The 27,652-nt window shown below is 40.9% G+C and overlaps 1 protein-coding gene across 12 annotated transcripts in view; it reads right to left on the reverse strand.

Annotated features, from left to right (window-relative positions):
• The window catches only part of MLIP (muscular LMNA interacting protein), a 276,627-nt gene that overhangs the window by 136,736 nt on the left and 112,239 nt on the right, over window positions 1-27,652 (reverse strand). For 11 of the 12 annotated variants that reach the window (XM_065912882.1, XM_065912874.1, XM_065912878.1 and 8 more), the window contains exons 2-3: window positions 10,392-10,547; window positions 6,792-7,184 (exon numbers count right to left, since the gene is read on the reverse strand). In XM_065912882.1, the coding sequence (XP_065768954.1) occupies window positions 6,792-7,184; window positions 10,392-10,547 (549 nt within the window). The remainder of the gene's footprint in view (window positions 1-6,791; window positions 7,185-10,391; window positions 10,548-27,652) is intronic. The other variant, XM_065912877.1, reaches the window with a different exon arrangement.

Here is a 27,652-nt window from a genome sequence, read left to right on the forward strand (position 1 = left end):
CACAAATCTTCTAGTTTTAGTAACAGTCAAAGAAGAGAAAGCCCCTCCTTTCCTTGCAGGGGCCACACCTTCCCATAGGTGCCCGAGGGCTTCACCTCCAGTTCTATGGCAAAAGGCCTTCTGACCTCTCCCTTCCCTTTGATCTCGCCCTCTTGATCTCTTAGCTTCTAATCTTCTCTAAATCAATCAGGAGCAAATACTAACCTGACTGTCCCACTTGGCAGAATTACTTGCTGCCGCACAGTAAGAAAATCTGGCAAGCAGCTAGAAAATATGAAAGCAAGGAAAGCTGCCTGCTTCAGGTGGTCTCCTGACATCTGAGTCAGAGAACAATGTGTTTCCTGTGTGATAATTCCATGTTCGTGCTGAAAACATGTCATGCTGCCAGAATGTTCTTTCACGGGTTGGTATTTTGTGTTCCCAAATGGATGTAATTGATGCCAGATTCACTTGAGCTTAATGAAGAAAACATCATTGAGATACCTTAAAATTACTGATTAATTCGTGTTTGCGTAGTTTGCTCTCTTGGCCTTGCTTATAATTTTTTTGTTGAAAGTCTCTTTAGCTTTCCCTGCATGAAACCCCCTTCTCCAACTTTTTTGGTTCCCTCTCAGCCTCTTTCTTTGCTTCTCATCTTTCACGGGTTCTTTATATTCTACTGTGTCCTTTCTTGTATCCTGTGTCTTCCTGTACTGCATTATTTCCATGACTAAACAATTCCATTCTCATAGCTTCAACTTATGTAGCAAATACCTCCAGTCTCCCATCTTACTCCTATGTCCAGATTCATATTAGTATTCCCAGCCTCTTTCTAGATAGCATCATGCTGTACCATCAGGCATCTCAGATTCAACATCAGATGTCTCATCTCTTCCTATCCCCTCTCAAGACCTGTTATTCTTTTCTCATTAATGCCGGCATTCATTCAATTTCCTTGGTTACAAATTTCATTCATCGTTTATTTTTCTCCATGTACTGTCAAGGAACAAATTCAGTTCATTCTATGCCACAAAGTCCCTCTTTTTGTTCCCATGGCCACTGTCTTTGCTCCAGACATTATCATAGGATTTTCAGATAAATCACTTTGCTTTCATGTATCCATATTCACCTCTCCTTTAAGTCTAATCCAAGAGTCAGACACGACTGAGCGACTGAACTGAACTGAACTGAACTCATCCCAGAATAAGACATTCTTAGAAGTCTACACCAACATTCAAGAAATTAACTTTCAAAATCATTCTGAATTTTATTTAAGAGGATTTTGATTCAACTGCAGATATAACTTTTTTACTTTTGACTTAATGCTTTAAAATTACAGTCTTTAATGGTTTTTAACATAGTGTACTTTTTAAATTTATTTTTTTATTGAAGGATAATTGATTTACAGAATTCTGTTGTTTTCCGTCAAACCTCAACATGAATCAGCCGTAGGTACACATATATCCCCTCCCTTTTGAAACTCCCTCCCATCGACCTCCCCATCCTACCCTTCTAGGTTGATACAGAGCCCCTGTTTGAGTTTCCTGAAAGTGAAAGTCACTCAGTCGTGTCCGACTCTTTGCAACCCCATGGACTATACAGTCAATAGAATTCTCCAGGCCAAAATACTGGAGTGGGTAGCCTTTCCCTTCTGCAGGGGATCTTCCCAACCCAGGGATTGAACCCAGGTCTCCCTCATTGCAGGCAGATTCTTTACCAGCTGAGGCACAAGGGAAGCCCTTGAGTTTCATGAGCCATATAGCAATATATACAACAAATTCCCATTGGCTATCTATTTTATATACGGTAATGTGGAGACCCTGATGCTGCGAGGGATTGTGGGCAGGAGGAGAAGGGGACGACAGAGGATGAGATGGCTGGATGGCATCACTGACTGGATGGACATGAGTTTGAGTAAACTCTGGGAGTTGGTGATGGACAGGGAGGCCTGGCATGCATTGAATGGCAAAGAGTCGGACACGACTGAGTGACTAACTGAACTGAAGTGAATGTAAGTTTCCATGTTACTCTTTCCATACATCTCACCCTCTCCTCCCCTCTCCCCAAGTCCATAAGTCTATTTTCTATGTGTGTTTCTCCATTGCTGCCCTGTAAATGAATTCTTCAGAGCCATTTTTCTAGATTCCATATATGTATGTTAGAATATGACATTTATCTTTCTCTTTCTGACTCACTTCACTCTATATAATAGGTTCTAGGTTCATCCACCTCACCAGAACTGACTCAAATGTGTTCCTTTTATGGCTGAGTAATATTCCATTGTGTATATGTACCACTTCCTTAAAAAACTAGGCATAAAACCACCATATGACTCAGCAATCCCACTCCTAGGCATATAACCTGAAGAAACCAAAATTTAAAAAGACACAAGTATCCCATTGTTCACTGCAGCACTATTTACAATAGCCAGAACATGGAAGCAACCTAGAGACCATCGACAGATGAATGGATAACATAAAGTACTTTTACCTAAACATGCCACTTCAGCAGAAATATTTGGAACACAAAATACACTCAACCCAATATTTACACTATGTTCAAGGTGATATAGTAGGCACTGTAGGGAACAAAGTGCTTAATAAAAATGGATTCAAGGTGAATGTTCCTTTTAAACACTTTACAATCTGCGAGGCAAGATAAGGCATGAACCTAAATAGTTACATACACATTGCAATAGGATCATTGTTATAGAAGATGTACAGAAAAAGCTACTAGAATTATCTTGAAGGAGCGTTTGCTTTCACTGAAGGAACCAAAGCGGGCTTCATAAAGGAATTAATATCTGAACAAGCTCCTCAAAGATATGAACTTTGAAATATTTCTGTTTTTTATACACCATTTGAACCTCATGTATATGCAAGACACTCCAGAAAGTGCTACAGATACAGAAATGAACAAGAGACAGACCTTCCCTTGACTTCAAATTGTTCTCAGTCTATTAAGAAAGATAAAATCCATGATTAGAATCAGGAGAAAAGGAATTATATTGGAGATTTTCTAAAAATACTACAAACTACAAGGAAAATTACAAAGATGTAGGAAAGAAACTAAATCCTCTTCAAAGGGAATGTCTCTTGGGAAAGGTGCTGCTTGGGCTGGGCTTATGGTTTCAGGTAGCCGAGGTTACATGAGGATGGGCTGGGACGAGAGAGGCATCACACACAGGAGGGTCAAGGGTCAGGGATGCAAGGGTGTGGTGCGTGTTCTGTGATGACGGTTCAGGAGTGCTGAAGAATAGAAGCACTAGATGTGGGTAGAAAATCACATCAGGGCTAGGTAAAAGAAAGGTTAAAAGCCAGACTAGGCATTAAGTACGTATTTTTAGGAATAACTTCATAAATTACACAATACATGGATTCAGTTTCACCAGGCAGACCAGAAATACACTTAATCAATGCCTTTCTGATTGAAAAAACTGATGTTGTTGGCATCAGGTAATCCAACCATGGGATAACCTTTAGGCTTTTTATATTAAGCTTCAACTACTGGCTACAGTGGGCTTCCCTCAGAGCTCAGTCAGTAAAGAATCTGCCTCAAAAAAAAAAAGAACCTGCCTCAATGCAGGAGACCCAGGTTTGATTCCTGGGTCGGGAGGATTCCCTGGAGAAGGGCATGGCAACCCACTCAGTATTCCTGCCTGGAGAGTCCCCATGGACAGAGGAGCCTGGCTACAGTCCATGGGGTCGTGAGAGTGGACACGACTGAATGACTAGACCACCGCTGGCTACACTGGCTTCTCTGGGAGCTTAGATAGTAAAGAATCTGTCTGCAATGAAGGAGACCTGGGCTCAATCCCTAGGTCAGGGAGATTCCCTGGAAAGGAATGGCAACTCATTCCAGTATTCTTGCTTGGAAAATTGCATGGACAGAGAAGCCTGATGGGCTATAGTCCACGGGGTCGCAAAGAGCTGAACACAGTTGAGCAATTACCACTAACACACACTGGCTACATTCACCTTCTCATAGTGGCTTCTCTGATGCTCTGGCCACTTCTGTTTGGTTTATATTTGTCAGTAACAGTCATCTTACTTTTATTTCATGATAATCTACTCTTCATCACTCCAATGGATTATGATAGGAAATGGAATCCAAGACAATAGCTATTCACTAAACACTTTAGGACCCAGGATTCCTCCATCTGTAGTAATCATAATACTCAGCCCCCACTAGCAAATTAGGCTGAGCTATGCCTTTTCATTTGGAGCTTTGATAACTGTAATCTACTTTTAACTAACCTATTATTTTGGTCCCCTGAAAAATGTGTGTTTTTGTCTCTAGTTTGCCCTCTGTATATTAGGTAACAAAAGCAAAATAAATGACCAAATCAGCACTAGATATACAGTAGTCGAGGAAAAGGATAAATTAAAAATCGAAACATTGCTTCATTAAGAATGTTTTTCCTTATTTATATTTGGTATCATCATGTTTACGTGTTCTTCAAAAGTCCACATTAAACCACCCTCCACTGACTATGGACACTTCTACATCAACTTGCTTCTTTCATCATCTTTCCTGAGGCAAGAAAGAAATGTTTAAGTCTATCACTACTTACTGAGAATATGTTTAATTAGATCATTAGAATTTTTCCAATAACTAGCTAAGAATGAAGTTCAAGAAGAAATAAATGTTTTAGTCCAATAGGCTGGATAGCGGTACCACAATGAGAATCTTTTATCAACCAAAGGTGCTATGAGGATCCTGGATGCTTTAAGTGACATAAATACACCATCAGGAAGTCAATGAAGGCTGCGAAAACAAAGATGTGGCACCAGAGATTTTAAAAAATGCCTGCCCTGCAGTTTTGCAGAGGTCCCAGTAGTACCAAAAAGCCAACTCACCAATAAACATGTCCTCCCAGCTACTTTGGGAAGCTTGCAAATACCTGGTTTAGAAGACTCTAAACAGGACACTGTGATGCTGACTCATGGTCATTGTTACAGAGAGCTCTTCATCGATTCTTTTCTCACTCCCAAAGCCAAGCCAGCCTCTGCATTCCTGACATTCTCTGCTTTGTCAGTCTTCTGATAACTTCCTGACAACATTCTGTTTTGGCTTTCCCTTCAAAATTCCCCCTTCCACCTCCTTCTTTCCGGCCATCACAGATAATGGGTCTCCTACTATATCAAAGACTCTCCACTTTAAAGGAACCATTCAGTTTTGCTGCTAAATTTTGTGGTGGGATCAAACTGTGGGAAATTCTTAAAGATATGGGAATACCAGACCACCTGACCTCGCTCCAGAGAAATCTGTATGAAGGTCAAGAAGCAACATGGAACAACACACTGGTTCCAAATCAGGAAAAGAGTATATTCCTTGGGAATATACAAGGCTGTATATTGTTACCTTGTTTATTTAACTTATATATGAAGAATACATCGTGTGAAATGCCAGGCTGGATGGAGCACAAGCTGAAATCACAAGCACAAGATTGCCAGGAGAAATATCAATAACCTCAGATATGCAGATGACACCACCCTTATGGCAGAAAGTGAAGAGGAACTAAAAAGCCTCTTGACAAAAGTGAAAGAGGAGAGTGAAAAAGTTGACTTAAAGCTCAACATTCAGAAAACTAAGATCATGGAGTCTGGTCCCATCACTTCAAGGGAAATAGATGGCAAAACAGTGGAAACAGTGTCAGACTTTATTTTTCTGGGCTCCAAAATCACTGCAGATGGTGACTGCAGCCATGAAATTAAAAGACACTTACTGCTTGGAAGAAAAGCTACAACCAAGCTAGACAGCATATTAAAAAGCAGAGACATTACTTTGCCCACAAAGGTCCATCTAGTCAAGGCTATGGTTTTTCCAGTGGTCATGTATGGATGTGAGAGTTGGACTATAAAGAAAGCTGAGAGCTGAAGAATTGATGGTTTTGGACTGTGGTGTTGGAGAAGACTCTAGAGAGTCCCTTGGACCTCGAGGAGATCCAACCAGTCCATCCTAAAGGAGATCAGTCCTGGGTGTTCATTGGAAGGACTGATGTTGAAGCTGAAACTCCAATACTTTGGCCACCTGATGTGAAGAGTTGACTCACTGGAAAAGACCCTGATGCTGGAAGGGATTGAGGGCAGGAGGAGAAGGGGACGACAGAGGATGAGATGGCTGGATGGCATCACTGACTCTATGGACATGAGTGTGAGTAAACTCTGGGAGGTGGTGATGGACAGGGAGGCCTGGCGTGCTGTGGTTCATGGGGTCGCAAAGAGTCGGACGCTACTGAACGACTGAACTGCCTGCCTTCCTTCCAGATCGCTGAGGCCAGCCCTGCTTGTGGTGGTTTCCAGGAACACAGTCAGTATTTCCCTTAAGACACAGAGGAGGAAACAGTTTTCCTTACATACTCTTATTCCTAGTGTATCCTTTTACTCCTCTTTCACTAGTTTAAACGTCACGTGTCTACATGTCCTGTCTAGCTGGTATCTACATGTCATGTCACATCTCATCTTTAAAACGTGCTTCTTGATGCACCCAGCCCGACAAGCACTCTAAGAAATTCCCTCTAGTGACCTTATTCAAGCATTTTCAAAAGGAAGAGTTAATATTCACCCAAATCCACCCCAGCTAAGCATTTTACATGTTCTCTTCCACCAATTCACGATATAAGTTACATAATCCTTATGAATTTATTATCTTCATTTACACTGTGATGATTTGTGATCTTGGGATTTTAGTTTTTAATGTTTTTTTTTCCTTGAGAGTTTTGTATGCCTCCATGCCTTCAGTAAACAGAAGGCCTTTGCAGACAAGGAATATGAAACATTTTTTTCTTACTGACAAGAAGAAAAACCTACCTGCCCATGTCTTTGCTGAGGAGCCATCGCCTGAGGCCGTTCAGGATGCAACGGGGCCTGGAGGTCCACCCCTCGAGTTTTGGGGCGCACCACATCGGAGGTCAGACTGGAGGAGATGGCGAGAGATGCGGGCCGAGCAGCTGGGGGGCCTGTCCCCACCGGGGGTCCCTGGTCACCTTTTCTGCCTGGGGCTTCCTCCTCCCCCTCAGAGTCCACAATAAAGACATATTCCGCTTTGAAGAGGTCACTTTGCTGCATTCCTTGAGGTTTCTTCTCTTTAAATTCCCTTCCTTGGGAAGCCTTGTCCTTGACCTCTGAAGAGCAGGTCAGCGTTCCTCGTCCTCTCTCTTGTTGGCTCCCAACATTCAAGGTCAAGTACTCCTGGGAATCAAACTGCAATAAATGGAGAAACATAAAAGAGTTGATGTTGCTTTGATAAATGCTTCTTTTCTGTACTCTTAAACACTTAACCTGCTTATGCTCTTCAAGGACAAAAGGTTTTACAAATATATTCCCAAATCAAGTTGGCATAGGAGAGTTTGGGTTGAAGTTAATGGCTTACTTTTAATAACTCACTTGTATGTCGTGGTCCAAACCTAAGTAATTTAGGACTCAGAATTACTGTCAACAAACAAACGCTTTCAAATAAATTTTGATATGACTTTTTAGAAAGAGAGGATGAGGGTACTGTTTTCTGTAAAGAGAAACAAATGAGACCTGGTCAGTCATGGGCTTAGCTAATAGTCAAGCAAAACTTGTATATCCTGCATAAGGTGGGGGTGGGAAATGAAATCCCACTGAAAGGTTCTAAAATAATTTGCATTCTTCTCAAACTCTGAGAAGAAAAGTAAAATTGGAACAAAATGTGGATATTCAGAAAAAATAATCCAAGCCTATGGGAAGAACTCATGAATAGGACATCAAAAAGATAGATATTTTTAGTATAAAGTGTTAGAACTGTTATTTCATTTTTGCTTTATAATCCTAAATATTTTCCCATTCAGTTTTCTATGAACACATAGGAGGTTTACAAGACCAGGAATTAGATAGTTTTCTCATGCTCCAAAGCATCTTTCTTCTAAAATGGTAGCAGCAATGTGAACCAAGACTATGTTTAAAAGACCTAATACTAATTCCCTTGGTTTTGATAAGCATTGTTGTTGCTGTTGGTCGCTAACTTGTGTCCAACTCTTTGCAACCACATGGACTGTAGCCTGTCAGGCTCCTCTGTCCATGGGATTTCCCAGGCAAGGATACTGGAATGGGTTGCCATTTCCTTTTCCAGGGGATCCTCCTGACCCAAGGATCAAACCCTCATCGCTTGCTTGGCAGGCGGATTCCTTATCACTGAGCCACTATTTTTTTTTTTTTTTGCAACATTTCTCTAAGTATAACATTATTTCAAAATAGAAAGATAAAGATACTAAATAAGCTAAAATAAACTAAATGTCAATTATGGTCATCAATTTAATGTTTGCTAATATGTATCATGTTATGTGTGAGTGAAGATACAATAATCAAATCATTGATGAACTAGGAGTCAAATTCATACCACCAGACCACACTTTTCAGCTGATGATGAACATAGTCAACATAGTTTGCCTCTGATTTGGATTCTTCTGAGTGTGGTCATTTCACATATAAATTTACAATACTACGTAATAACAAGAGCCCTTGTGTCTCAGATGGTAAAGAATCTGCCCGCAATGCAGGACACCCGGATTCAATCCCTAGGTCGGGAAGAGCCTCTGGAGAAGGGAAGGGCAACCCACTCCAGTATTCTTGCCTGGAGAATTCCATGGACAGAGGAACCTGGTAGGCTACAGCCCATGAGGTTGCAAAGGGTTGGACACAACTGAGCGACTAACATATCACATATAGTAACAAAGCCCAAATTAGAAGGAAGCTTAAATTAAAAATTGAAGGATTCAAAGACAGATTGCTTGTGATGGAAAGTGAACAGAATAACTAAAGAGCTGGCGAAACTGAACTCATTTTTGAAAATGTTATTAATGATCTACAATAACTCCCTGCTCCCACAGTCCAACATTCTCTATTTGTTTATTCTGATGTATTTTTTACAGCATCTCTTACCACCCGAGGTTTTATTATATGCTTTTTACTATTTTCATTGTCTGTCTTTCCAATAACAAATAACTTATGAGTTGACTTTATTCATCCAGAATCCATAGCACCAAGGACACAGCATGTGTTCAAGTAAATAGTTTTTAAATATACAAAGAAAGGATTATTTACCCTGCTGTATTATACTACTGAACTCTTTTTTAAAAAGGAAGAAGAATGTTTACTCTTTTAAAGATGTGGTTGTGTAGGTACCATTGCCATCTGCAGATGAATATCATTAGCTTAGGAAGCTTTGGAGATCTGCAACCAAGATTGATTCATATGTCTATAGTCTCAGGAGCTCAGAGCACCTAGTCACAAAGGATCCCTTGAATATATTGTACGTGCTTGAGTACTGTTACAGAGAAAATTCCCAGAAGTGTCTATGTAGCTTTCAGAATTTCTCTAAAATAATTCATTCTCAGAATAGTTTTTGAAATAAGTCCCAGGTTCATGGATATATCACTGTTTGCTAGATAAGATGTTTTCATATAGACAAGGAGAATCAGATAATTTTATTTCCTACAAAGTTGGCCCCAAAATACCACAAAATTCACCCAGTAGCATTTTTTTATAAGAGGACAGTATTAAAATACATGTTAAAGAGAAAAAGTTTTTACCCAAAAAGTCGTTATTTTCACACAAGCAATTTTTAGTTTTTTGTTTAACATCACTTTCAGCCTTGGTCTCACTTTAGATAAGTATAATTGGATATAAATACAATTTTATAATCTATTGTATCATTTAACATGATAAGATTAACATATTCCATAAAATTAAATAATCATTATAATTATAACTTTGTCAAGGTGATGCTATCAGATGCTTTGATTTCCTCTGATTGTTAGATATTAGGCTCTTTTCATTTTTCCCTAATTATTTTCCTACGTAATATTTTCTTTCTTCTGTACTATTTCTCTGGTATACATTTCCAGTTAGATAATTGAAAGGTTATGAAAAGTTATATGATGTGGATAAGGGTTTTCCAACCAAAATTGTACAAATTCACAAAACTAGTAGCAAAGTATGAGCACGCCAATAGGTCTACAAGTGCCCTAAACATCGAATATTATATTTTTAACATTGTTAATCTATTACACATAAAATAGTACCTCACTCTTTATCTAATAGTCTTTAAAGATAAAGTCAAACTTTGCAAAAACTTTTGTTTTTTTATTTTAAGATACATCTGGGAGGGGAGGTGCCAGGAGACATATTGTATCATGTGAACATCAAAGAACAGCATGTCAAATCAAAAGGGTTAAGAATAACTTGTTGTAGAAAACCTGAGATTTGATAACACTGAAGTACCTACTACATAATCATATTTTTAGCCACTTTTAGATTTCCCAGTTATCTCACTTTAAGTAGAGAAAATAAACATTCATACAGCTTTTCATGTCATTATTATGGATACTTTAATGTTAATACTTTAATGTTAATTACTTGACATAAAAACAATAAAAATAATCCTACCCTATTTACAGTTTCTGGAGTCTTATCACTTGGTTCCTCAGGAATTTTAACAATGTATTTAGAGGTGTCACCCAACTGGGAGTGGGTTGGCAGTCTTCTGACAGTGGGGACAAATGTGAAGATCAGAGGTTTAGCTTCAGAATCACCAGAAGAGACCTATGAGACACGTAATAAATTAGACTTTCAGTCTTATCAAAGGTTTATCTTGACTTTACTTTCTACATATTATGGTATTTATCTTGCTTATTTTGATAAACTGCCTACCGTCCTGTGATCATGTGATGGTTGCCAAAGAGAACAGCTATTAAAGTATTCATCATGTATCTGATCAATTTTTTTTATGAAAATATTTTTCAGTGAAAGAAAAACAACCCCAGGACGATCTTACTGTAGGACATGGCAACAGAAGAGTAGGTTGACAAGTTGAGCTGCTGGAATGCTACAAGTTAACAGGGATGAATGTCAGTTTCAACACAGACCGGATGCTGTGTTTCTGATGACCTCACAGAGGTCACAGACTTTCATCCGTTTAACCCTGAGTTAGCAGGTTCAAGTTGACTCATAATCACCAACCGTGTGTGAAACTTTGGACATACATCATTAATGAGAAGGCTAAAATGTGAATGGAAAATTGAAAATGTACTTTCCAGGCTATCAATATACCAATGCCTCTTCTCAAAAATATACCTTCTCTTTCAATCATTCTTTATTCATTCAAAAATTATTTTGTTAAGTATTTGCCATGTGGCAGGCACTCAGGAACTAGAGATACAACAGCAAACAGGGAACAGTCAATAGGTCTCTCACAAGTAGGAGAATGGTATGCACAGAATAGGAAGGGAAAAGCAATGATGGTTGGGTGCCTACCCAGTTTGGGAAGCTCCATAAAAGGCAGCACCTAGAACTAAAGTCCTGGTGGAGAGGAAGAGAAGGCTCTCCCATGCTGAGGAAACCAGATAAGTGAAGGCATGGAAAACAACATTGTGTTTGGATCAAGTCTGGGTTTTGCCCTAGTTACAATGAGAACCAAGTGATTGGGAATGACATCATCACGTCACAATGTCAGATGGGTGATGCTGGTCTTAAAAGACCCAAGCCTGGTGATCAAGACAGAAATCCAAGAGTGACAGATGGAGGAGTGAATGGAAAGATGGCAAGAGAAGATGGTACTGGAGATTTCTCTTTGAAGAAGTGGGATGTAGGAAGAGAGATGGAGAGAAGTTAGAGAGGAAAGTCTGGTCAAAGGGATGCCTCTGTTGGTCTATAATGGGACAGACATGAAGACGTCTCTAGACTTGGGGAAAAAACCAAAGCAACAGAGACTTCCCTGACGGCCCAAAGGTTAAGACTCCGCCCTTCCATTGCAGGGGACACAGGTTCAATTCCTGGAAGATCAATTAAGATCCCACATGCTGCACAGTGAGGCCAAAATATAAATAAATAAAAGTAAACAGCAGAAAGAATATAGCCTCCTCTGTGAACAGAGAAAATGAATGAAGATACAGAAAAGATCCCACTGTGGGGCACTGGGAGAAGCTGGAAAATGACAGGACTCATTTTGCATCTAAACCACATTTGTGATGCAGTCAGCCCCATCTAGTCAAGGTGGACACAGCCATGTTGCCGCCTCCCTGCTCGTCATAAGAAATGCAATGGTCCCAGCAGGCCCTTCCACGCTCCTCTCCCTTCTAGCCACCACTGTATGCCTCATCTCAACATGCCCTTTAAGCCCGATCACGTCAGCCCCTCAAGAGACCCAGCCATCCCTGTATCCCTGTGCGCCAGGTACACCCCTAGTTTTGCTCCTTTCTTATAACTGAGCACAACCCTCTGATGCCTTCCCAGAATAGACCCCCACTCATGCCCTCCAGCTACCTTTTGTCTGTAGAAAAACTAGTCAAGGAATAAATTTAATCAGAGAAACTAGAAAATGCAGACAAAAGGAAAACAGTCAAGCAAGACAAAATAATAATAGCTTAGCCAATAAACAAAGTCAAAGACATTTAGTTCTTCCTCAAGGACAATAGATAATATTCTGAGCCATGGTCTTTGAGCTGTTTTGCAGATACTGAAACCCTCACCAGGTGGTAGAAGTTAATTGTATGCTGCCTACAAGCACATAGACCGCAGACCGGTTGGAACCAGAAGGTTAATGATGTGGACTCCAAAATTACCTCACCACCAACCGATCAAAGAATGTCCAGGAGCTGGCCACGCCCTGCTCCTTGAAAACTGACTCCTCGTGACCCTCTCCAGGGAGGGACACACAACTGTGCAGGCACTGGCCCCCTGTGGCCCCCTTTGCCTGACGAAGCATAAAAGCTATTCTTTCTCCTTCATCCAAAGCCCTGTCTCTACATTTCTGTTTGGCACCAGTGTACAGAGGCAGAGTTTCAGAAACCCACACTTATCCAGCTCTTGGCAAATTCTCATCCTCCACTGTCTGGAATTCAGGCAGTTGTCACACAGCCCTGCACATCCTGAACCTCCTCTTCGCCTGTTGCAGCTCTAAGTAAACCACAGTCCCCTCTGAAGACTCTGCTTCCCGGGAAGTTCTCAGTGACTGCTCTCACACTAGGTCTAGTAGTAGGGTAAGTGTCCTCCTCGTTCTCTTACAGCTTCCAGACCATTCTCTTCTTCCCTCACCCCTACAAACCTCCAAGTTCCAAGCTCCTGCCACGCACCAGTTAATGCCCTTCACTACCTACCTCTCCTTGTTGCAGTCATCTGCCCACAACCAAGTCAACCCCTTCTTTCTTTGAAGATTTAGTTCTAGTGTTATTCCACTCCTTCTAACACTATATCTCATGGGTAATTTTTCTAGTAACATATGTCACCCACCTCTACTCTTCTTGGCCCTTCACATCCCTGGCAACAACCAATAGCCACAACCCTTCCATAATTTTGGAGTGTTTTCCTTCTCTGACCAACACTTCTTTTCTTTCTGCATCATTCCTCTGGTTCTCTAACTCCAGCATTTCTGGGAACCCATCAAAACAGAAGTCTACTGATCCTCCCAGCAGTAAGTTTTCCCAGAATCCCTTTTTTAGCCAGTTTCAGTGTCTGATACAACTACTCCTGTGGACACCCCTCCAATGTCTTGCCTTCTCTCATGTCATCATCCCCTTTGGGTAAATCATGGTGCTCATTGAATCTAACCCCTACCAACTCTATTCTGGCACCACAGAGGTAAATGCAGCTGGGGAAAAAGTTACAGGACCATGCTTGCTGGTTTCACTCAAGATTCATGGCTCTGAGCCTCAAGTAGTTCCTTCCACACTACACTATAAACATACTATAATGTTTATTAGACTATGATCGCTTTACAATGTTCTGTCCGTTTCTACTGCACAACGAAGTGAATCAGCTACATGCATACATATATCCCCTCCCTCTCTGACTGCCTTCACACTCCACCCCTGATCCCACTCCTCTAGGTCATCACAGAGCACCCAGCTGAGCTTCCTATGCTCTATAGCACGTTCCCACTAGCTATCTATGTTACCCAGCGTAGTGTATATATGCGGGCTTCCCAGGTGTCTCGGTGGTAAAAAATCCACCTGCCAGTGCAGGAGATGCAGGAGACATGGGTTTGATCCCTGGGTCAGGAAGATCCGCTGGAGGAGGAAATGGCAACCCACTCCAGCATTCTTGCCTGGAAAATCCCTTGGACAGAGGAGCCTGGCGGGCTACAATCCATGGGGTCACAAAGAGTCGGACACGACTGAGCACACATGTACACAGTGTATATATGACGATCCTAATCTCCCAATTCATCTCACCCAACTCTCCACCCCCCCATATGCATTTGTCCGTTCTCTACACCTGCGTCTCTGTTCCTGCCCTGCTTTTCTCTATCTGTAAGAGAAAAACAGATACCATATATTAGCACGTATATGCAGAATCATACTATACATGGATAGATTCAGAGCCCATTTACTCTCCCACACACATAGAAAGCTCGCGTCTTCTCTGCTTTCTGCAAACACCTGCATCCTCTTCCCCATTCTCACTCTGAGCTAAAAACTCTGTTTCCCATTTCGCTGAGATAATTGAAGCAAACAGAAGAGAACCTCCAAACCCCTCATCACAGCTTCTAGTCACCCACCTATATCTTTGTCCTTTTATGTGACCATCAGTCTTTCTACTCCACTCCTACTAAAACCAAACCTAATTGATTACATTGCCTTCTATAATGCTTTCATTTACTTAACAAGATTTATTAAATGCCCACCAGGTGCTAGGCTTTATTTTAGGGCTTGGCAATATGAACAAAACCTCTTCCCATTCTAGTGGGAGGGAGACAGGAAGCAAAATAAATAAGAAAAAGGTAGAAATTTTCAGTTGAGCTAAGTGCTATGAAGACTAGTATAATAATCCACAGGAGAAAAAGTGATAGGGAAAACTTGGGTTGGCTATAATTTAAAGGAAAAACTTAGAATTTGCTGAAAATTTAGATGTGAGATGCAAGAGGCAGACAAGAGTCAAGACATACAAAGTTTTTGACCTGAATAACTGAAAGATATTTGATATTCTTCATAGAAGCAAGGAAAATAAGAGGTGGAACTGGTTTGAGAATAAAGATCAAATTTGATGTGACAAAAAAATACATCCAAGAGGAAATGTGGGGATAGGAGAAAAGTTCAGAGGAGAGTCTGTGCTGGAGATAAAATGATTAGGGTTGTTAACCTATACATGGCTTTGAAAACCATGAGACCAAATGAGATCACCAGGGATTCAGGCACAAACAGGAAAAAAGAGGTCCAAGGTCGAAGCATCCAGGCTCTGCCATTAAGTGGTGCAGTAGCTGAAGAAGAACTCATAAAGGTGACACTGGATTTTAAGAGAAAAATAAGCCTGGAACATCATTGACAGCAATAAGAAAGAGACCAGACCATAAATAATAAAAGGATCGACAGGCTATTGTGAGAGTCCAGCCCAAATGTAAATCCAAGAATTTGTCGTGAAAGCAATTTGCTTGGCTGTTGGATAATCTCTCCAGGGATGCTCAACTGCCTATCACAGGAAGAGAGAAAGTGAATTGCAGCATTTATAGAACTGATGTTCAGAGGTGGTTCTGGCAGAAGAATGTTGTGTGTGTCAGGAAATTGAGGGTACCGATGAAAGCAAAGCAAAAGGTCAGCCAGGGAATAGACAGGGAAGAAGGGGGACCTCACACTAAGAGACTAGCAGGTTCTACGGCTGAGAAATCAGATTTGAAAGCATGGTAGGTGTTTGGGAGAATGGTGCGGTGTCACAAGATAGGATGCAAGAGAGAATTTGAGATTCAGTAGTATTGAGTCTAGCATAATAGTTCTGGGCTTATAACCAGGTCAGTTAGGATTAGGGTTTCTAGAAACAATGCATATTCCTTAAGGAATAAAAAATACACAGACCAACCCTTCTGAGCCAACTATTATTTTTCAATATTATTTTCTGCCTTTCAAAATAATTGTCATTATTCCTCCATAGCAGTCAGCACAATTCCCAGGTTGTAGTTTATCATCAGAAAATAACAAATCAATGGAGTTGAGCCTGAGTATTTGAGATGAAAAAACAGGAAGGGCACTGAGCCTGTGAAGGTCAAGGAACTGGGAGACAAGAATGCCGACAAGACTGTAGCCGTGACAACAAAAGCCACACTGGGACTGCAAGGCTGGGCTGGAGCAGGCAGTATGGTAACAGTGCATGAGGCAAGGGTCAAGTGCCACCAAGAACAGCTGACACTCGGGACAGCAGACTGTTAATCAGATTTTTTGTGTGTGAACACAAAATCAAATAAAGAGAACTAGATATCCTTGCAGGAGATTTCACCAAGTTATAGATGGTCTAACGAACTAACTCTGGACCACTTACTGCAGGATATAACTTTCTGGTAACCATTTTCCTGGGCTCCAAAATCACTGCAGACAATGACTGCAGCCATGACATTAAAGGACGCTTGCTCCTTGGAAGAAAAGCTATGACAAACCTAGACAGTGTATTAAAAAGCAGAGACATCACATTACCCACAAAGGTCCATATAGTCAAATCTATGGTTTTTCCAGTGCATGTGAAAGTTGGACCACAAAGAAAGCTGAGCGCCAAAGAATCAATGCTTTCAAACTGTGGTGCTGGAGAAGACTCTTGAGAGTCCCTTGGACTGCAAGATCAAACCAGTCAATCCTAAAGGAAACTAACCCTGAATATTCACTGGAAGGACTGATGCTGAAGCTGAAGCACCTGATATAAAGAGCCAATTCACTGGAAAAGACCCTGATGCTGGGAAAGACTGAGGGCAAAAGAAGGGGGTGACAGAGAATGAGATGTTTGGAAGGCATCACTGACTCAATGAACATGAGTTTGAGCAAACTTTGGGAGATAGTGAAGAACAGGGCAGCCTGGCACGCTGCAGTCCATGGGGTCACAAAGAGTCGGACACAATTTAGCGACTGAACAGCAAACCAGAAAACTAAGACAGCTCTGCCTTCTAGAAACAAAGCATATTCCTTAGGGCGTAAAAATTACACGGCAAATCCTTCTGAGCCAACTATCATTTTTCATTATTATTTTCTGCCTTTAAAAATAATTGTCATTATTCCCCCATGGCAGTCAGGTCACAGTTCCCGGTTTGTAGGTTATCACCTAAAAAATAATAAAGCAATGCTTTCCTTTGTAGGAAGAGACATGAGATCCCTCATGAGATTCAGGGAGTCCAGTAGCCTTTATCAGTGATACACAATACAAGACACTTTCCAGAGGGATTTTTTTTCTAGGAAGGTTTCTTTACATGACTAATCTCACCAATATCATGATAGATGGAGAGAGGCTTTAGCAAGGAAATCACTGAGGGTAGCTCAGATAATTTATCACAGAATTTCATTCGGGTAAGAAATAAAGACAGTCCTTTAAGAGTCAAATAAGAGGTGAAACTGACTTTGTCCTCAGGCTCTGTAGGCCTGTTCTCATCTCCCCACAGAATGATTACAGGTCTACTTTAGGTTCTATCTAGATGAAATTTAAACACTAATGTATGAAAGACTTCAATTCACTTCCCTGTGCTTACAAAATATGTATCACTTTTATTAACAATAAGTGGTTTTACTTTCTAAAGCACATACAATGACAAAAATTTACTTCACCCAAAGCCTTGCTACATAAGTTCCCAAAATACAAATAGAACGTCACTACTGATGCATCATAAACTATTGACTTTTTAAAGGTTAATAGCTACAATTTAAGTGAATAAAATGGAAATGTAGTACAATAAACATGAATGCTTTGATGAATAAGGTGTGCTTTTAGAATGATGTCCTCAGAGGGATTTCTAAAAGTAACCATATGTTGACAATGAAAGCAACTGATAATAAGTAAAATTGTTTCCATCTACTTTATTGCTATATTTTCCTACAAATAGCCCTAGCCTACATAAAATTTCTTCACCAGGTAAAGAGAACATTTTTTGAGAATTTTTAGTTGAACCAATACATAATATCAAGAATAACATTAAAAATGGAAAATCCAATAATACTAAAGGCTTATTCAACTTCCTAGGTTACTGTCAGAAGAACACAGATAAATTCCTGTCCACACATTTAACCTCAAATCAACCTCAAAAAGGGGCAATGGTTTGGTATTTGCTTTTAAGCTGGGAGTACAGTGTTGGCATGTGGCTTTTTTCATCACATTTCCGTACCATCTTCTTATTCCTACCAAGGATGCACAGAGTTTTTGCACAGAATTTAGTTGGAAAGGATTTGAAATTACACTAGCTACTCTATACAACAGGCTGGTTGACTGCTGAATCCCTTATTCAGGAAAGAAAAAGAAAAATTTTGCTGTTTACTGCATACCATGGCCAAGTTCCAAAGAGCCCAGAAATGAATCGCTATGGTGATGAAAAATCATTTTCCACACAAAGCAGAAACAGATGCATGTTAATATCATTGCACTGGTTAAATGCCAATTAACACTTTCCTTTGTCAGCATTGTTTAAAAACACATCTCAGTTCTTATCCTTGGGAAACTAGTTTAATAATAGAAATTAGAGCTGAAAGGATGAAAAGCTTTCCCTAAATATGGTTTCAAGCACTTGAAACTCTGAGACGGTCACCTTCTCACCGGTCAGCCGACTAATAATTTAAGAAACTGTTTCCTTCATGCCATGCAGGCTGACTATTTCTTTGCTCAGTTTCCAGTAGCAATGCATTCCTTCCTTCTCTTTCCCTAAACGTTCTCTTCTTCTGATCTTGACACCCACACTCACAGATGGCCACTAGCCTCTTGTTGAGAAGAGAAAAGACAGGGTGTCAGCGCTCACACTGCACCAAGGACCATCCTCAGCATCTTCTTCGGTTGCCAGCAAGCAGCTTTGGTCTATCTGCTCATCCTTTCCACTAACTGCCTAAAACATTTCATTTTGACATAGTCAAATTTATCTACACCCGGGCATCTCTCTCACAAACCCTCCTGCAGCAAATACCAGAGCGCACAGCCTTTCAAAGTTCTCGAGAGCAGGAAGGAAAGCCTCCCTTTTACCTGGGGTGTGGTCTGCACGCTCCCTGCTAAGACGCACGAGTTCATTTGGAAGTAATTGTTCCCGCGGTCCCTCGGAAGCCCCTGGGTTTCTGGAAGCATTGATTCATCCCATAAGGGAGTGAGCAAACCAACGAGTGAGGTGGGAAGGGAGCCGCTCCCTGAAACAACACACACACACTCGCGGGGAGAAAAGAATTCTAAAAAGAGGTAACGTGGACTCCTCCCTGAGCAGAGGGAGTTTTGTCAGCTCCAAAGGGTAGATTCATGTTCAGACAGTGTTTAGATTTGGAACTTCAGGAGAGGTCAGACTGACTGCTGAAATGGAGCCAGCAGAAGTAAAAAAAAAAAAAAAAAATTGCCACCTATACGCATTTCCCTTTTCTTTTCATGCACATAGTCCAATTAAACATTCTGCAAAAAGAACAGAGGAGCCAGATTGTACAGCTACAAGAAGCTGATTGAAGGGCCCTCACAGCTGACAATCTCAGCAATCAGTTGGTCACACTCGCTGAGAACATTTAGAGGCACAAATACACGCAAACACGGGGTCTAAATACAGAACGAGAAAACACACAGCGATTCCTTCATAAAATCAGTAGCTTTAATTCCTGGTCCTTGGCATGTACGTAGTGAGTAATGCTACACCAGCATCGGGAGTGACAGAAGTCTTGCTATTAACCAAATTTGCTCTCAAATAGAGCTTGGAATCAAAAATTTGTCAAAACAACATTCCAAGATTCCTGGAAGACAGTGAGTGTCCCGACTGCCGAAAACTTCAAAACTTTACACGTGGAATTGATTGGCGTTTTCCGTTTTTGTACTTCTATTTTCTGAGTATTGATTTTTCTCCAAATCTGTAATATCTGTATTTGTGCTTTGGCGATGAAAGTTGTTCTGTTGCAAGAGCTGGTTATAGACCAAAAGCTCTGGGAAGGAATGAAGGAGTTATTTTAGGGACCTAGATTATACCACTTAACATTTTCCCTGCTATCAGAAGCCCGAATTTGTGGAAACACTACAAGTAAAACAATTGTCGAAAGTGATGCTGTTAGCACACTGTGGAAAACTACTCCAAATAACCTAGTACTTTTTTCTTCAGGCAAGGCTTTATCGGGGCCCCTGCTGCAGCGGTGGGGAGGAGAGCAAATGACAAGTTCCTACGTTTGCTCTCTTCCTGAGAAGCGAGCTTCCTCACACTGGGAGAGGGTACGGGTGTGTCCAGGAATTGGGCCAGAGGGCTGGCTTAGGTGGTTTGCCCACCCCTCTGGTGGTGTTGCCTTTTCCTACCGTTCACGGGGTTCTCAAGGCAAGAATACTGACGTGGTTTGCCATTCCCTTCTCCAGTGGACCACATTTTGTCAGAACTCTCCACCATGACCCGTCCGTCTTGGGTGGCCCTACATGGCATGGCTCATAGTTTCATTGAGTTAGACAAGGCTGTGGTCCATGAGATCAGATTGATTAGTTTTCTGTGATTGTGGTTTTCAATCTGTCTGTCCTCTGATGAATAAGGATAAGAGACCTATAATTGGGTCTTGTTCTGATGGGCAGAGCCATGCTCAGTAGATCTTTAATCCATTCTTCTGTTGATGGGCGGGGCTGTGTTCCCTCCCTGTTGTTTGACCGAAGGCCAAACTATGGTGGAGGCAATGAAGATGATGGCGACCTCCCTCAAAAGGTCCAACAAAGGTCCATCTAGTCAAGGCTATGGTTTCTCCAGTAGTCATGTATGGATGTAAGAGTTGGACTATAAAGAAAGCTGAGTGCCAAAGAGTTGATGCTTTTGAACTGTGGTGCTGGAGAAGACTCTTGAGAGCCCTTGCACTGCAAGGAGATCCAACCAGTCCATCCTAAGTAAATCAGTTCTGAATATTCATTGGAAAGACTGATGCTGAAGCTGCAACTCCAATACTTTGGCCACCTGATGTGAAGAGTTGACTCATTGGAAAAGACCCTGATACCAGGAAAGACTGAAGGTGGGAAGAGAAGGGGCCAACAGAGGAAGAGATGGTTGGATGGCATCACCAATGAGATGGACATGAGTTTAAGTAAACTCTGGGAGTTGGTGATGGACAGAGAGGCCTGGCATGCTGCAGTCCATGGGGTGGCAAAGAGTCAGACCTGACTAAACAACTGAACTTAACTGAACTGAACTGATGGTGCTGCATGCAGGAGGTATGTGCAGTACTCTGCTTTTGCTCCTGAAACCCAGGTTTTTTGCTCTCAGCTCTTCAGAAATGGTAGTTGGGTTTTTTGGTTTCTTTGTATCTTTTGTCCAACAATTGTCCAAATTGCACATACAGACAGTTATGTTTAGTACCATACAGTTTCTTTAATGATCTAAAATTTTAATGTGAATACTGTATGACATCAGAAAATAAATTATGTGCCTTTTTCTATGCAAGGTATATTTATGCATACTCAAGAGACTATACTGCCCTCTTGCTCTCAAAGAGCCTACAGTCCAATTGAGAATATAAAACAGTTGTACGAATAGAAAGATGCAAAGTGAAAAAGAAAAGAAAAAAACCCCATACTTCAGTTCTCAAAGTTGATACATAAATCACCTGAAGATCATGTTAAAATGCAGTTTCTTAAATATCCTGTGATAAACCACAATGGAAAAGAATCTGAAAAAGAATGTAGATATACGTATAACTGAACCACTTTGTTGTAGAGCAAAAATTAACACAACATTGTAAATCAGCTATATTTCATAAAATATTTTTAATGCAGTTTCTGACTGCAGAGGTCTGAGGTGTGGCCCCAGATCTGACATTTCCAATAAGCTCCCAGTGGGGCCTACCTCCTAGTCTGTGACACTATGAGTAGCAAAGACTTAGGGGAACCTCTGGAGGGTGGTGAGATCACAGTCATCTGGGGTAAGAAGTTCAAGGACAAAGAAGCGTTCAGGCTGGACTTAGAAGAACTGGAACTTTCCTGGTGGCTCAGATGTGTAAACTGAGAGAGAGCCAGGTTTGATCCCTGGGTCAGGAAGATCTCCTGGAGGAGGGCATTGCTACCCACTCCAGTATTCTTGCCTGGAGAATTCCATGGACAGAGGAGCCTGGAGGGCTACAGTTCATGGGGTCGCAGAGAGTCAGATGTGACTGAGTGACTAACACTTTGACTTGGCAGAGTAGGGGAGTGAGACCTCTGAAGATGAGGCAGAATAGCCCTTATTTCAGGCGGAGAGAAAAGCTTGAGCAAAGGCCCTTATCAGACCAGCAGTGAGCAGCAGTGAAAGTCACTCAGTCGTGTCCGACTCTCTGTGACCCCACAGACTACACAGTCCCTGAAATTCTCCAGGCAAGAATACTGGAGTGGGTAGTCTATCCCTTCTCCAGGGGATCTTCCTGACCCAGGAGTCAGACCCAGGAATCAAACCAGGGTCTCCTGCATTGCAGGTGGATTCTTTACCAACTGAGCTTTGAGGGAAAGCTGCAGAGTGGGCTGCAATGCACGGGGCCAAGGAGTCAGATAACCCACTGGCTAGAGGGCCCTGGGTGGGGTGGTTACAGGACCTCTCAAAAGCTCAGTCCTCCACCAGTGAAACATGGACCAGAATAGGGCATATTTCACAGGGCTCACAGGACAGTGCTGATTAAATTCAACATGTAAAGCTCTGTGCCAGGCAAATAATGTGTGCTACTCCCGTGAATACTATTGTTACTCAGTGGAACCCAGGTCTCCTGCACTGCAGCAGATTTTATTCCCTTTGAGTCACCAGGGAAGCCTGGTAAATAGCTTACATCAGAATAAAGGCAAATAAGGCTACAAACATAGGTTCAACGTGGATCATTAGTTAAAATGGTTAATATACCATTTTAACCTTTACAAAGTGTACAGTTTAGTGAGCACATTAAGGACACTTACATTACTGTGCAACCATCACTACTAATCATCCACAGAACTTTTTTCATTTTGTCAAAATGATGTTCTGTTCTGATTGAGCAATAATTCCCCACTCCTCACACCCCCCCACCCCTAAGTAACCACTAGTCTACTTTCTACATTCAGATTCATCTCTCTTCTTCTCTGTAGATCATCAGACATCTTGAATTAAGGGGTTTTGATGCTATTCAGTAGGGAATAGGAACAAAGATTTATGTATATAAAAATGTATATATTGGGTTGACCAAGGTTCATTTGGATTTTTCCATAGCATCTTATGGAATGAACATTTTGGCCAACCCTGTATATGTATGTGATTTCCTTGAGTCATTTTGCAACATGAGAAACAATGACATTAATCCATTATTTTCCTATAAACACATGTATGTATATAATATATATATATATATATCATCATATATGTATATACCACATATATATAAAAATCTTAATTCCTAATTCCTACTGAATAGGGGAGCCTTAACAAATCCTAGAGACCACACTTATCTCCACGTTCTGTCCTTTGTCAATGGTTCATAAGTTTATTCCACATGAATTCAAACAATCAGGAAGCTCTTTTCCAAAGTCTCATTCTGTCCTTTCCTCTCTGATCTTTCCTATTTCTCACTCCCTCTCCCAAGCAGAAAGCAATATTTAGACATATTGGTATGATCATATTTGGGAGAGGAAATATGTTATCCCCTATCCTTTGCCCTATTTGAATTTTTCCTTGAGTCATTTTACAACATGAGAACCAATAAAATTAATCCACTATTTTGCTATTTTTCTCTGTGTCTTATTGGGAACTTTCCTTTAATCATTCCCTTTCCCTTGTTTTATTAAAAACTGTTGGTGTTATAGAGTTTTTCTTCTATTGATAGAAGACATAATTTTTACTTAAAAAAAGCTTAATAGCCATGCATTATAATAGCATGCTTCAGTCATCTGGCTAGTAGCTACATACAGCCTCCCAGAGCACATGTATTTAGAACAATTTCCATAGAAACCATCCTCAGTGGAATAGAAAGTGATGGCACCTCATCAAAAAATAGGCCTCTGTTGTGGATGATGAAGACCAAGTGAATTACTGACACAGGATCAAGGCTGGGAGGAGGGGAGAGTCTAGCCTCCAATCACAACTACTTTTTTCTAGAGATAAGAAGGTCACCTAGGGTCTGCCTAAGACCACGAAGCATTTCACAAACATAGAGTTTTAATGATGTATCTCCTACTGAAGAACACAAACTGTTCTTCTGAATAATCGATTCCCAAAAGAAAGTAAAGTTTGTTGAAGTTTGCAACCAGCAAATACAATCCAAAATTCTCTTTAAAATCTGGCATTACTGATGGCTGAAGTAGGGCGTCCTTCCCACTTCTTACTACACAGATATTACTGCAGTACCTTCCAGCCAAAAGACTCTTAAGGTATTGCTTTTAAAACAAACCGTATAGAACAAATAGCCTCTCTTCCTGACACGGGAAACAAATCTGAGAAAAAAATAGACATATCCAGAAAAGTTTGCTAGGAAACATGTAAGTGATCAAACAGATCAAGATCTTCATAGCAGGAGCTTCTATTGCATTTCTTCACAGCAGGTGCTACTACTAATACTAATATATAGCCAGACTTCCCTGGAAGTCCAGTGGTTAAGACTTTGCCTTCCAGTTCAGGGGGTGCAGCTTTGATCCCTGGTGGGGTGCTAAAATCCCACATACCTCACAGCCAAAGAACCAAAACGTAAGACAGAAACAATATTGCAACAAATTCAATAAAGACTTTAACAAAATGATATGGTTATATGTATAGTGAATTCTTTAATACCTGGTTCCCTAATTGGAATGAAAGCACTAGAACACTGGGAAATTTCTATTTTCTTCTCTGCTGTATCCCCAGCATCTAATATAGGAACTATCACATAGTGGAGGCTCGATAAATGTCCACTAAATAAATGAATGACCATGTGCATTCATGAGAGCTGTATGGAGGTTTCAGAGAGGGCAGGAGAGATGTCTGTGTTCAAGGGATACACAGCTGTTAGGGAACCATTGACCGAAACCACCTGCCTTGGCCAAGCACAGTGAAAACCCTTTCCCTGAGTTACTTCCCATCAGCAGGTATCCTGATAAAGAACGCGCTGCGGCTACGGAACAGTAACCAGGGTAATTGGGGAGGGGCGAAAAGGAGGGAGGAGACACTAGCCCATAATATGTCCTACCAGCCTCCCAGAGCCCTTTGCACTGATTTCCATCTTGGCTGAGAGACACACCACCAGGAAGGACCCTGAGTCAGACCAAATACGGGCCCGGCGACATGACTGGCCAGAGACAACCTGGAAACTAACCCCGTAACCTGGAAACTAGCTAACGCCGCTCTCCTGGGTTCTCTGACCCTGCTGCTCTTTCCCCGGGCGCTCCTTCCCAATAGTATCTCTTGCTTTGTCAGCGCTTGTGTCTCCTGGGACAGTTCATTTCCGTGTTTAGACAAGAACACACTCTCATACCCTGGAAGGGCGCCCCCTTCCGGCAACACAGTGGCAGAGGGCCATGGAGAAATAAGAGTGATTTAATCACTGTATAATTTTGCTTCTTTGAAGATAGATCAGATATAAAAACAGCAACACCCAGTGCCAGAGCTGTGAATGTTTTAAGAATGTATGGAAGGAATCAGCTCCAAGGGGTGTGTGAGGGGCCGGGGTTCTTGGAGGAGATGGAGAAGCTTCTCTGGTCTAGATCATTCCTCCCAGTCTTGGCTGCCGTGGCCTGTCACGCTGGCCACCCCACACGCTCCACCCACTCCTCACAGAACAGATTGTATCCTACATACACTATGTATAAATACACCACTTAACGAGTTTTATGTGATGCTATTCTTGATGCTTAATATAGATCATCTCTTGAATTTCTCACAACAAGCCAGCAAGAGAATTATGATGTCCATTAGATGAGTAAGAAAAATGAGACTCAGGGAGATTGAATTACTTGCTTAACCAGCATAAGATGCAATCAGATTTTAATCCTGGTCTGCCTGGCTAGAATCCAGGTTCACATGGACTCTTATTTGCTAACTGCCTCTGCTAGCCTTAGCTTAGAAATACTCATTTACAGAAAAGTGATAAGACAGGTTCAGGAATCAGTAGCCAGCAAAGATTTTGTTTTTAACAACATTCAAGAGAATTGGGCTCAGATGAACATTTTCTCCAAGCCTCCATTATTCATTCCCAAAATGTGGCTGGCTACACACTGACTTTTCTACCTTTCATCACTGTTATTCTCTTACTGTTTCTATGTAGTTCTATATAAAAGGAATGCATCATTATTTTGCAACACACATAACTTTAAATTGGAAATGAGATAACAGCAAAAAGTCAAATTGTATTGGTACAAATGCTAAAGCTATCTAGATTTCAATATGGATAGTGCAGCACAGATTCAGAAAAATATTGTTGAATGACTAAATCTGCTTATGACAAGTATTTCCTTATATTTATAAACAATATCTATCTTCAAAAAATATCTAATGTGTGATCTCCAATGTTTTACACCTTCAATATATTAATTCTTCTAATAAACAATATTTATTTTTAATAATATCTAAAGTAATGTGGGGGCCCTGGCTTATGGTCTATACCATCAATGTATTAATTCCACTAATGGAAACAATGAAACATGGAATCAGATTCCAATCATAAATCTACTAATTATTAGCCAATGAAAGCATGTTAGTTACTTTAATTCCAAGAACTTGTGTTTCTCCATCTATACAATGGGCATAATAAAGGCATCCAAATCTCAGAGGGTATGAATATGAAAATTAAAGACATATTTCATATGTCTCATGACATATAAGACCCAATGTTTGGCCTCGCACAAAGCAACCACACCATAAATGTTAATTTCTCTCTTTATTTCTAGGACAGATGAAATGTATAAGGTTTAACAAAAATCTCTAATGGATACAGTCTCAGAATATTCCTGTGTTTTCTTGCAGTACCCTCTGTTTTCCCCTTAATGTGTTCACTCCAAAACAGGAAGGCATATTTTAATCATCTTCATCTTGTCACTGTCATCCTAAATATCTTTTACAAACCCTCTGACTTGTCCACAATTGTTGAAGACTGGATTCACCACGAGTTCCAGAACACTCCAAGAGCACGTTAATAGACCCAACATTCAAGGCTCCTTCTCCTACAGAATCAATCATAACTTGGACTGAAGGTTTGTCCTGAATGAAAGTGCATATGCAGAGTAATTGGCTGAAAAGATGCCAGCGAATCAAAGCACATTGGGATGATCTTTCCTTTTAATTTTAGGTTTGACACCATAATTTCCACAGAGGCAAAAACCAGCTGATGGCTACAGTAGCCAATATATTCCCCCAGAATGGGACATGTCCTGGGACCAACACTGCTGAGTAGTCTTCTATGAAGACAGTAACTAATGATGGCTTTTTTAATCACAACTGCATCCCTGGTACTTAACCTTGAGTAGACACTAAATGTTTGTTTGTTGGATGAATTAATTAATAGTGCATGCCTACCCTACAGAAAAGAAAAGGTCAGAAACAAAGGTGTTAGGGGTCAAGAGTAAAGAAATAGAAGATCAAAAGCAAAGCTTTTCTCCCCATGACTGACCTCATTAGAGGTAAGACAGGAGCTACTGTAATTTAACCTTCCACTGTCACTTGTCTGACTACATCACATTATATAATAGAATGTTTCCTAGGTCAGAAATGGCTAGCATTTCAAAAGTGGGATGTTAAGAGGCAACACAGGAGAAAATACAAGGAAAATGTATTTCTTAAGTGTCTTCTCTGTGTGCGATGAAGTACTACACAGCAGGCAAGAAGGAAA

Source organism: Muntiacus reevesi, chromosome 20 (genome assembly GCF_963930625.1).
Source record: "Muntiacus reevesi chromosome 20, mMunRee1.1, whole genome shotgun sequence".
NCBI classification, from domain to species: Eukaryota; Metazoa; Chordata; class Mammalia; order Artiodactyla; family Cervidae; genus Muntiacus; species Muntiacus reevesi.